At 39.4% G+C, this 12,503-nt stretch overlaps 1 protein-coding gene across 3 annotated transcripts in view; it reads right to left on the reverse strand.

The window, feature by feature from the left end:
* SPTLC1 (serine palmitoyltransferase long chain base subunit 1) overlaps nucleotides 1-12,503 on the reverse strand; it is a 74,429-nt gene that overhangs the window by 22,031 nt on the left and 39,895 nt on the right. For all 3 annotated transcript variants that reach the window (XM_025359178.1, XM_025359177.1, XM_025359176.1), the window contains 2 exons: nucleotides 6,559-6,688; nucleotides 2,745-2,834 (listed from right to left, as the gene is read on the reverse strand). In XM_025359178.1, coding sequence (XP_025214963.1) covers nucleotides 2,745-2,834; nucleotides 6,559-6,688 — 220 coding nt within the window. The remainder of the gene's footprint in view (nucleotides 1-2,744; nucleotides 2,835-6,558; nucleotides 6,689-12,503) is intronic.

Consider the following 12,503-nt stretch of genomic DNA (forward strand, 5'->3'; position numbering starts at 1 on the left):
AGGACAGTATCAAATAAACGAAACAAACCCCCACAAAATAGGAGAATATATTTGCAAATCATGTATCTGATAAACATCTAGTATCCAGAATATATAACGAATTCTTTTAAAAACAAAAAGACAAACAACCCAATTTTTAAAAATGGGCAAAGCACTTGAATAGATACGTCTCCAAAGATATACACATGGCCAAACAAACAAACAAACAAAAAAAACAAGAAAAGAGGCTCAACATCATTAGTCATTTGGGAAACACAAATCAAAACCACAGTGAGATACTACCTCACGCTCACTAGGATGGCTAAAACAAACCAGCAAAAAACCCTAGAAAATATAAGTTCTGACAAAGATGTAGAGAAACTGTACCTCTGGTACATAGCTGACAGGAATGTAAAATGGTGCAATCGCTGTGGAAAACGGTATGTCAGTTCCTCATTAAGTTAAACAGAATTACCATATAATCCAGCAACTACACTGCTAGATATATACATGAAAGAACTGAAAACAGGAATTCAAACAAATACCTATACACAAATGTTCACAACAGCACTATTTGCAACAGCAAAAAGGTAGAAAGAACCCAAATATCCATCTGTGGATGAACATATAAAACAAAATGTGGTATTATCCCTACAGTGGACTATTACTTAGCATTAAAAAGGTATGAAATACGGATACATGGTATACAATGTTAATGAACTTTAAAAACATTAAGTGAATGAAGCCAGAAAGAAAAGGTCATATATTATACGATGCCATTGATAGGAAATAACCAGAAAAGGTAAATCCATAGAGATAGAAAGCAGATTGGTGGTTGCTGGGAGCTAGAGGGAGAAGAAAATGGGGAGTGACTGTTTAATGGGTTTGAGGTCTTCTTTGCGAGTCATGAAAAGGTTTTTGACCTAGAGTTGATGATTGCACACATGGTAAATGTAATAAATATCACTGTCCTGTACAATTTAAATTGGTTAACTTTGTGTTATGTGAATTTCACCTCAATAAACGAAATTTCAATGGTCATGGTTTTTAAAAACAGTTATGTTGCTTTCACTACCAAAAAGCTAAATTTTGGCCAGGCACGGTGGCTCACACCTGTAATCCCGGGGCTTTGGGAGGCCAAGGAGGGCGGATCACCTGAGGTCAGGAGTTCAAGACCAGCCTGACCAACATGGAGAAACCTAGTCTCTACTAAAAATACAAAATTAGCCGGGCGTGGGGGCACATGCTTGTAATCCCAGCTACTTGGGAGGCTCAGGTAGGAGAATCGCTTGCACCCAGGAGGCGAAGGTTGCAGTGAGCCAAGATCGTGCCATTGCACTCCCCAGCCTGGGCAACAAAAGCGAAACTCTGTCTCAAACAAACAAAAAAAGCAAGCTATGCTTTCATTCATACACAATTCTATAAAAGGTAAAACTAATCTACAGGAAGAGAAAGTAGATTAATGGCTGTCTGGGGCCAACATGGGTACTTACTACAAAGAGGTATCAGGAAGCTTTCTGGATAAAGTTTTCTTTCTGGATAAACATTTTCTTACATAAAAATGTTCTGTATCTTGACTATGGTGGTGATGGTTATAGTGATAGAGATGTATATACATCTGTCAAAACTTACCAAATTTTACACTTAAAGTAGGTGTATTTTACACGTTGATTTCACCTAAATAAAGCTGGATCTTAAAAGCTAAGTAGGGCCAACGTGGTGGCTCACGCCTGTAATCTCAGCATTTCGGGAGGCCAAGGTGGGTGTATCACGAGGTCAAGAGATCGAGACCATCCTAGCCGACATGGTGAAACCCAGTCTCTACTAAAACTACAAAAATTAGCTGGGGGTGGCTGCGCACGCCTGTAGTTCTAGCTACTCGAGAGGCTGAGGCAGGAGAATGAACTGCCTGAACCAGGGAGGCGGAGGTTGCAGTGAGCCAAGATGGTGCCACTGCCCTCCAGCCCGGTGACAGGGCAAGACTCTGTCTCAAAAAAATAAAAATAAAAAGGCTGGGCACGGTAGCTCACGCCTGTAATCCCAGCACTTTGTGAGGCTGAGGCTGGTGGATCACGAGGTCAGGAAATCAAGACCATCCTGGCTAAGACGGTGAAACCCCATCTCTACTAAAAAATACAAAAAAAAAAAAAAAAATCAGCCGGGCGTGGTGGCAGGCTCCTGTAGTTCCAGCTACTCGGGAGGCTGAGGCAGGAGAATGGCGTAAACCCGGGAGGTGGAGCTTGCAGTGAGCCAAGATCCGGCGACAGAGCAAGACTCCATCTCAAAAAAAAAAGCTAAGTCTTGGCCAGGCATGGTGGCTCATACCTGTAATACCAGCACTTTGGCAGGCTGAGGCGGGAGGATCGCTTGAGTCCAAGAGTTTGAGACCAGCCTAGGTAACACAGTGAGGCTCTGACTCCACAAAAAAGGGAAAAATGAGCCAGGTGCGGTGGCATGTGCCTGTAGTCCCAGCTAACTCAGAAAGCTAAGGTGGAAGGATCACTTGAGCCCAGGAGGGTAAGGCTGCAATGAGCTGGGTTCACATCACTGCACTCCAGCCTGGGCAACAGAGCAGTCCTTATTACTCTGTGAAGGCCAGCACGGGCATTCAATGTTGTTCTTTTTCCCTGATCTGAGCAAATTACGCTTATGAGGCCTAATGTGCAAAGCAACGCAGACATTATACACTAAAAGTGGTCATAAACAAAAGGCACCTGTGTCAAATAGTCCAAATATTAAAATTATGACTGAACATGGTTGCTTACCAATTCTGGAAGAGGACAAATAGTTCCAGTATTCATATACAATCCTTCTACTACAATGAAACGCCGAGTTACACGAGCCTTGCGAGGATTCTTTAAAAGAGAAAAAGCAGACATCTTACATTTCAGTAACTCTAAAGACAAGATCTGTTAAATATTCCCCAGCACTTTCACCTTCCAAGATTTATTCCTAAAAAAATATTCCGAATGAACTGAAAGCTCAGTGTTTGTGACGGGTTATTTTGAGATGAACAACAGTGCTATCTTCTCTCAGACACGCTTCTCAGCTCACAGCATTAGCTGGATGACCTCACACACACACAAACTAATTAGGCACTCTGAGAATATTAAAACACAAACAAAACCCTTCAACCCTCCAACTGGGAAGGGGCCTAAGGGAACTCTGTAAAGAAATGGGAATGTTTTACATCATAATGGAGCCGACATTCCCGGGTTACATGGGTATAATCACTGGTCAAAATTGTATAGCTGTATTCATATGATTCAATGTCTATCAATTTTACCCAGAACAACTATAATGAAGATCATCATCATGAAGATGGGGTGAGGAACAGATGGCACAAGAATGATGTAATGCTGATAACAAAGCTGGGAGAAGGGTATGGCGGGCTTCACTATACCACTGTGTTTCCTTCTTCTATGTTGGCATTTTTCCATAACAAAAAGTTACAAAACTCAAACCCTGTTTTCCTTCACCTCCCAAAACAAGGGCAACCCTGTTCCTTCCTCACTCCCCACTGATCTATTATCGGATCAAGTAAAATTTGACTATGACTTTGTCCAATGATGTTCCTTGGCTGTGGGGTAGAGAGGTCTCCTTTTCTTTTTTTTTTTGAGACGGAGTCTCGCTCTGTCACTCAGGCTGGAGTGCGGTGGCGCCATCTCGGCTCACTGTAACCTCCGCCTCCCAGGTTCAAGCAATTCTCTGCCTCAGCCTCCCGAGTAGCTGGGATTACAGGCAACTGCCACCACGCCCAGCTAATTTTTGTATTTTTAGTAGAGATGGGGTTTCACCATGTTGGCCAGGCTGGTCTTGAACTCCTGACCTCTTGATCTACTGACACTGGCCTCTCAAACTGCTGGGGTTACAGGTGTGAGCCACTGCACCGGGCCGAGGTCTTCTTTTCAAAAAACACACACCTTCACACACTCCACTCAGAGCAAGTCACTAATAAATCTCTCACATGTATGAAACTGTATATGGTTCAGGTGTGCGGGACTGCAAAAAACCCTGAGATCCACAGATAGAGTTTGCCATTACCTTCTTACTCAGAGGTTTCTTGCCTCTAAGCTTCTGCTCCAATGGACAATTAGAAATGATCAGAATTAGAAAGTATCAGAGCAATGCTTTAAAGGAGTATTTTACAACCCACAGCAGTAGCACTAAAAAAAAAAAAATGTTTGTTGAGGAATAAAAAAGTATACATCACTGATGTTGCTCAATCATCTTTACTCTGTCAACTCACAACTGAAAGCTGGGGAGCTAGCAATATGTTAGAAGTGACTGATGAAGAGGTGCCACCCTAATTTCTACACAGGGCATGCTACCTCTGCCTGTCTTTAAGGAAAAACATTTTTCTTAGATTTAAAAATATTCAAATTTTGGGAAATGGAAAAGTACAAAAAACAAATAAATTAGCTAATCATACCACATGGTGATAATTTTTGTCTTTCTTGCATAAACATATAAATTACTTTGTTCAGAATCAGGATTTTACTGTAGTTTTAGGACCTGCTTTTAAAAACATTATACTGTGAGCATTTCTAAATTATTTCAGATTACATGATTTTAATGGAGATGTTCTGCCTATGGATATACCATAAACTACTTAACTATTTCCCTGATGTTGGATTTAGTTGTTTCCCTCATTTGCTTTTTCATATCACAATATGAATATCCCTCAATATGTGACATCATTTCCGATAATTTTTTAAAGACACCACCACAGGAATGGGTCAAACGGCATGGAATTACTTGGATCCTGCAATGTATCTGCCAATTTACCTTCTAGAAAAGAAGTGCTAATTTAAACTCTTTCCAGAGTCATAGACTCTTTGTCTCAACACATCTGTGTTGGCACTGACTACTACTATTAAAAACATGCCCTAATTTAAAAGGCAAAACTCCTAGCCTAATTTCCTTAATTATTAGTGAGTCTAGGCTATTTTTCACTTGTTCATAGTTACATGTATTCCTTTTATGAACTACTGTTCATATCCACTGACCATTCTTTAAGAAGAATTAATATGGCACAAAAGAACCCTGTAGGAAAAGGGATAAAAAACAATTTATGAACCACAGCACTTGGGAAATGGACAAAGAAAACATTCAAAGTATTAATGACCAGATTATTTATGTGAAAATAAAATTGAAAATGAGTATTTCTAAAAACCAAAATGTAAAGTTACTTAGAAAGCCTGCTCTCATCAAGAAAAATATAAATTAGTAAAAAAGTAAAAATTATAAAGTAGAAATAAGTTTCAAGATATTTAATTTTATTTCTTGTTGTTGCTCATTAAAAAAAAAAGTTCTATGGCTTACGGATCTTGTAGAAAAAGAGCACATACAAAACCTGAATCTGATGTTTTCCAAATTTATATAATACTAACTTGGCAAAACAAATGGCAGCAGACTGCAATTCTATTACTGAATACAGACTAGCATTCTATTACTGCATAATCGTAAGAAACATCTTTTTATACTTTGTAGAAAGAAATTAACCAGTGGAATGGGCTCAGTTTTCAGATTTTCCCTATAGGTTTTTCTAAATTCTGTAAATGTGAAACATTAGCCTACAGCAGATTAAGTCTAAAATGGCAAGATCATGCATATTCATCATGAGAATGTGTATATTCATGAAGTGATGCACTTAGGCTGACATCTGAACAAAGATGACAGAATCCTAAATGAATAATGCAAATATTTGGAAAATTGAAAATTAACATAAAATTAAGAAATGTGATGAGCATTTTTATAATTTGTTCTAGTTATGAATGAGTTGCGCTGGCAAAGTCCACCTGAAACTGTGTCTGAGATGAAGACACACATCATGGTGCCCTGCTCAGAGCCACAGACCGGAGCTACTTTACTTACCCATGTCATCAGGGGAAAATAAATTATAATTTTAACAACGATGCTCTGAACACACTTCCTTTATTTCACTCTAATCAGAACACCAAGGAGCTACTTCCAAATCACCATCACCTGAGGTTATGTTAGGTTCTTGAGAGGAAAGAGCTGAAACCAGGGCTGCAAGCTGGAAGGAGACCATGTTGGGGCAGTCATTTCCCACGGGCAGCAGCTGCTCAGAGCAGGATACAGGTGGGGTGGGGAGAAAGGGCTTCACTTTGTTCAAATATTAATAAAATAAGCTTGCTGCCATTCTTTCCTCATGTAATTGATACATGATTTATTCTGGTGTGAATAAGCCTATTCTGAATTCACTAGGTATATGTCATTAAAGGCCTAGGAAGTTTTGGTGTCATTACGCCCAGCTATGAGTAGACATCTCCCCGCCTCACTAAGCACATGCTGTTTTTCAGCCTCTCTTGATCTCTTAGAAAGCTGCTTGGATTACCTCCCCTCAATTTGCTATATGTAATTATGGCAATGACAAGGCAATTACAATCAGACTTGGCTCTCCAATATGAAGTACATTTAATAAGCAGGAACACCCTTCTTAATATCCAAATGTGATCCACAGGCAAGTTTTCATGACAAATTACCATTTCATATATAATTTAGCTGGTTAGAAAGTACAAAAGAACTGTATAATTTTCTTCAAAAGAATCATACCTTTTGATCTTCGATCTCTTGTTCTTTTAGTAGTCGCTCGAGGTCAGCCATGTCATTATGCTTAAATAACTTAATGTCACTACGGGATGCCTGTAATCCTTTCTGAATAGCAAAGCAGGCAGCTCTGTCTCTGCAAGGATAAGAGATCCACCAAATTGGGTTTAAAGGGTCTTGTCAACATTCTCAAAAAGGAACGCTTGTTTTTGTAAGCTGACCAATCAGTGATTGTTAACACGAGCATAGCAAATAAATAAAACATGTTTGAATATTTATACATCATTGTGTGCGCTTCATCCATGAGTCCTTTTCACATAACTACCATACTTAATCTGTTCCAAGAAGCACACTCTCACTATGTATTAATCTCTCTGAAATCAGCATGCATCTTACTATGGATGACGTATCAGTGTATTCACATACTTTTCTCTTTGTAAGAAACATAAAATACTGGTGTGCCTCGCGATCAGTGGCATCTGTGATTTGACTGACACATTACTCTACCATTATTTTGTCCTGAGAAGTAATACTGGCAGCCCAGCTAGCCAGAAAACTTTTAGATAATAACTATTCTACTGTAGCCAAACACCACAGAAACAAATGAGGGGTACCCAGCCCCATCCATGTCAGCAAAGGCTGAGCAGGAAACCTATACATCGACCCTTGAGAGGCTCTAACAAGGCAACGCCCCTCCTAGGGTGTTGTCAGGGAAGGCCAAGTAGGACGCTGAGCCTTTTATTCCTATCAGTTGATAACAACAAGTGGACTCCCTCCACCCCCACTGTGGGGTCAGCAAAGAACACATGGAGAGCCCTAACTTCCACCTGCACCTAGGAGTAGTGGGCACCCTACCCATCTCCTCCTGGGCAGTGTCAGAGGAGGGCGAGTGGAGAGTCAGGACTATTACCATCACCCAGCAGCAACGAAGAAATCCACTGGAGGCTGAGTAGGCCCCTGACTTGTCCCTCCTCCTGGCAGTATGAGGCAGCAGTCCCCCAGCCCCTTCCCCTGTCAGAGAAAGCCAAATAAAAGAGATGGCTTAAACTAGACATGGACTGCAGCAGTGTAATATGAAAGTGTCTAGGTTTCCATCAAATATCCCTTACATCAAGAACCAGAAGATATCAAGTAGAATGAAACAAGTGTCAATAGTGAGATGACAGAGATATCAAGCTTATCTGACAACAATTTTAGAGCAGCCATGATAAAAATATTTTAATGAGCCACCATGAAGACACCTGAAGCAAATGAAATAATAAAAAGCCTCAGTGATGAAATGGAAGATACAAAGAAGAGTCCTATGGAGCTATCAGAACGGAAAAAACAAAATTACTAAAATAAGAAGCTTAGTGGATGGGCTTGCAGCAGAATGAAGGAGACAGAGGAAGTATCAGTGAACTGAGACAAGCAACAGAAATTATTCACTGACGGCCGGGCGCGGTGGCTCACGCCTGTAATCCCAGCACTTTGGGAGGATAAGGAGGGTGGATCACGAGGTCAGGAGATCGAGACCATCCTGGCTAACACGGTGAAACCCCGTCTCCACTGAAAAAAAAATACAAAAAAATTAGCCGGGTGTGGTGGCGGGCGCTCATAGTCCCAGCTACTCAAGGGGGCTGAGGCAGGAGAATGGCGTGAACCCGGGAGGCGGAGCTTACAGTGAGCCAAGATCACGCCACTGCACTCCAGCCTGGGATACAGAGCGAGACTCTGTCTCAAAAAAAAAAAAAGAAAAAGAAAAAAAAAAAGAAATTATTCACTGAGCACAACAGAAAAAAAATAGAATAGAAAGAAATGAACAGAGTCTCAGGGAACCGTGGGATTACACTAAAAGACGTAACATTTGTGTCACTGGAATTCCAGAAGAAGAGAAAGGGGGTGGGGCTAAAAAAGCATTCAAACAAATAATGGCTAAAAACTCCCTAAATTTGTCAAGTGGTTTCAATCTACAGATTAAAGAAGCTGAGCAGGGAACCTAGACTTTGACCCTTGAGAGGCTCTAACAAGGCGACACCCCTCCTAGGGTGTTGTCAGGGAAGGCCAAGTAGGACGCTTTGCAAATGCAAACGAGCAAATGCAAACAAATAGTTGCCAAGGCACATCATAGATAACTTCCAAAAAAAAATGACACAAAAAATCTTGAAAGCAACCAGAGAAAAATGACACCTTACACATAGAGAAAAACAATTTGAATAACGGGAGATTTTTCATCAGAAACCAGACACCAGAAAAAAAAAGCATCACAATGTGTTCCTAATGCTGAAAGAAAATAACTGTCAACCCAGAATCCTATAACCAGCAAAAATATCCTTTAGTAATGAAGGTGAAATCAAGACATTCTCCGTTAAGAAAAATGAAGAGTATTTGTCACTAGCAGACCTACCCTAAAGATACGGCCTAAGGAAGTCCTCTAAATAGGAAAAAAGCCATAAAAGAAGACTGTTAGATTATCAAAGGAGGAAGAAGCACAGTAAGTAAAAAATATGGGCAAATTCACTAGGCTTTTTTTTCTCCTCTGGAGTTTTCTAAATTATTTTGGACAGTTAAAGCAAAAATTACAACACTGATGTGGTTCTCACTGTATGTATAGGAAATATTTAAAACAATCATAATGTAAATGAGGGAAATAAAGGAATGTAAAGGAAAGTAAAAGTTTCTACACTTGAATTGGTACAATGATGACACCAGTAGTCTATTATAGTATACGTGTAATGTAATACGCAGAGTAATGACTAAAAAAGCTATACAAAGAAAAAATAAATTCTAAAAACACGTTCGATTAGCCCACAGAAAGGCAGAAAAGAGAAAATAAACACAAAGTAAGTGAACAGACAAGAAACAAAAAACAAAATGGCAGACTTCGTTTTAACACACTTAAACCCTACTGTATCAAATACTTACATTAAATGTAAATGTACAAATACATGATTTAAAGACAGGCAGGCAGAATAAATTAAATAACATGACCCAACTATATGCTGTCTGTAAGAAACTCACTTCAAATATAACAATATAGGTAGTAAAAAATACAGATATATACACACAACTATGTAATATACAAAATAAAAAGGGCATCTGACAAAGTAAACCTTGGAACAAAGAAAATTATCAGAGTGTTTGCTTTGGCAGCACATACACAAAAAGCAGAAAATTATCAGAGACAGAGAAGAACATCATGAAATGCCAAAAGGGTCAATTCATCAAGAAAACTTAGCAATCCTAAATATGCACTAAACAAAAAAGCTAAAAAATTTAAGATGCGGCCGGGCGCGGTGGCTCAAGCCTGTAATCCCAGCACTTTGGGAGGCCGAGACGGGCGGATCACGAGGTCAGGAGATTGAGACCATCCTGGCTAACACGGTGAAACCCTGTCTCTACTAAAAAAAAACATAAAACTAGCCGGGCGAGGTGGCAGGCGCCTGTAGTCCCAGCTACTCGGGAGGCTAAGGCAGGAGAATGGAGTAAACCCGGAAGGCAGAGCTTGCAGTGAGCTGAGATTCGGCCACTGCACTCCAGCCTGGGCAACAGAGCGAGACTCCGTCTCAAAAAAAAAAAATTTAAGATGCAACAGCTAATAAAACTGAAAGAAGAAACAGACAAACCCACAATTACAGTTGAAAACTTCATTATCCTTCTCAACAACTGATAGAAGAACTATACAGAAAATCACCAAGAGAGAACCCAGAAACACCATCAACCAAAAAGACCTGACATTTATAGAACACTCCACCAAATAGCAGAATACACATTTTTAAGTGCCCATGTAACATATTCCAAAATAGACTACAGTATTAGCCATAAACCAAACTACAACAAATTTAAAGTCCCCAAACACCTGAAAAGTAGAAAATACACTTCTAAATAATCCTTAGGTCAAAGGGAAAGTCTAAGCTGGGCACAGTGGTGTGTTCTTGTAGTGCCAACTACCCAGGAGGTTGAAGCAAAAGTATCCATTGAGCCCAGGAGTTCACAGCCAACCAGGGCAAAACAGTGACACCCTATTTCTTAAAACGAAAATGAACTAAATACAAATGAAAACACAACACATCAAAATTTGTGAGACACAACTAAAGCAGCGTTGAGAGGGCAATTCATAGCACTAAATGAACATTCAAGAAAAGAGAAAAAGTTTCAAATTAATAATTTAAGCTCCTACCTCAAAATCAAGAAAAAGAACAAAATAAATCAAAAGTGAACAGAAGGCAGGAAATAACAGGAGAATTCAATCAATGAAACTGACAAGAAAAATACAAGAGAAAAATCAATGAAACAAACAGCTGATTCTTTCAAAAGATCAATAAAATGGACACACCTCCAACAAGACCGACAAAGAAAAAAAGGAGAAAAGGCACAAATTACCAATACCAGGAGTGAAACAAGGTATATAACTATAGACTCTGCAGACATCAGAATAATAAGGGGATACCATGAACAGCACCACACATATACATCTGACAACTTATAGGAAATGGACCAATTCCTTGAAAAGCACAAACTACCTCAATTCACTCAATATGACAGATAATTTGAACAGCCTGATAACTACTAAGGAAACTGAATTCAGATTTAAGATACTTGCAAAAAAGAAATCTCGGCCGGGCGCGGTGGCTCAAGCCTGTAATCCCAGCACTTTGGGAGGCCGAGACGGGCGGATCACGAGGTCAGGAGATCGAGACCATCCTGGCTAACACGGTGAAACCCCGTCTCTACTAAAAAATACAAAAAAACTAGCCGGGCGAGGTGGCGGGCGCCTGTAGTCCCAGCTACTCGGGAGGCTGAGGCAGGAGAATGGCGTGAACCCGGGAGGCGGAGCTTGCAGTGAGCTGAGATCTGGCCAATGCACTCCAGCCTGGGTGACAGAGCAAGACTCTGTCTCAAAAAAAAAAAAAAAAAAAAAAAAAAAAGAAATCTCCAGGCCCACATGGTTTCATGGGAGAATTCTACCAAACAATTAAATAATTAAAAATAATTCTATACAAATAGCTCCACAAAATAGAAGACAGAGCACTTCCCAGTTGATTCTATGAAGTGTTATTCTGCGACCAAAACCAAAGTAAGTATCAAAAAAAGTGTATTATAGGACAGTCTCCCTCATGAACACAGATTCAAAATCCTTAACAAAGGATTGGCAAATAGAATTTAGCTTTTTATAAAAAAAATTATTCCCCATAACCAAGTGGTGTTTATTCCAGGTATGCAAGGCTGGTTCAATATTTGAAAATAAATCAATGTTACCCACCACATTAACAGACTAAAAAAGAAAAATCACATGATCATACCAACCAACACAGAAAAAGTAGCTGACCAACCAAATTCAACATTAATTTACAATGAAAATGCTCAGAAAAAAAGGATGAGGTGCAGGAAAGTGGATGTAATAAAGTGCATTGTAAGAAATCTGCATCTAACATGATACTTATTGGTGAAAGAGTAAATGATTTCTAATATCAGGAACAGGGTAAGAATGTCTTCTCTTACTACTCTTACCACAGTCCTGGAAGTTCTTGCCTCTGCAATAAGGCAATAAAAGGGAATAAAAAGTAAGTAGATCAGAAAATAAATAAAACTATTTACAGATGACATGATGACTGTCTACATGGAAAATCCTAAGCAATCTAGAAAAACAGTTCCTAGAGCTAAATGAGTTTGGCGAGGTTGCAGGATATAAGATCAGCACACAAAAAATCCATTTCATCTCTATATGTTATCAATGAATATGTGGACATCAAAATTTGTATTTGCAAACCACATATCTGATAAAGAATTATGATCTAGAATGTATAAAGAACTCTCAAAACTCAGTATAAAAACAAATCATACAACTAGAAAATGGACAAAAGGCATGAAAAGACATTTCACTGAAGAGATGGCAAATATGCATATGAATGGATGTTCAACATCATTAGCCATCAGAAAAATATAAATTTCTCTACACACCTATCAGACTG

Source organism: Theropithecus gelada, chromosome 15 (genome assembly GCF_003255815.1).
Source record: "Theropithecus gelada isolate Dixy chromosome 15, Tgel_1.0, whole genome shotgun sequence".
NCBI classification, from domain to species: Eukaryota; Metazoa; Chordata; class Mammalia; order Primates; family Cercopithecidae; genus Theropithecus; species Theropithecus gelada.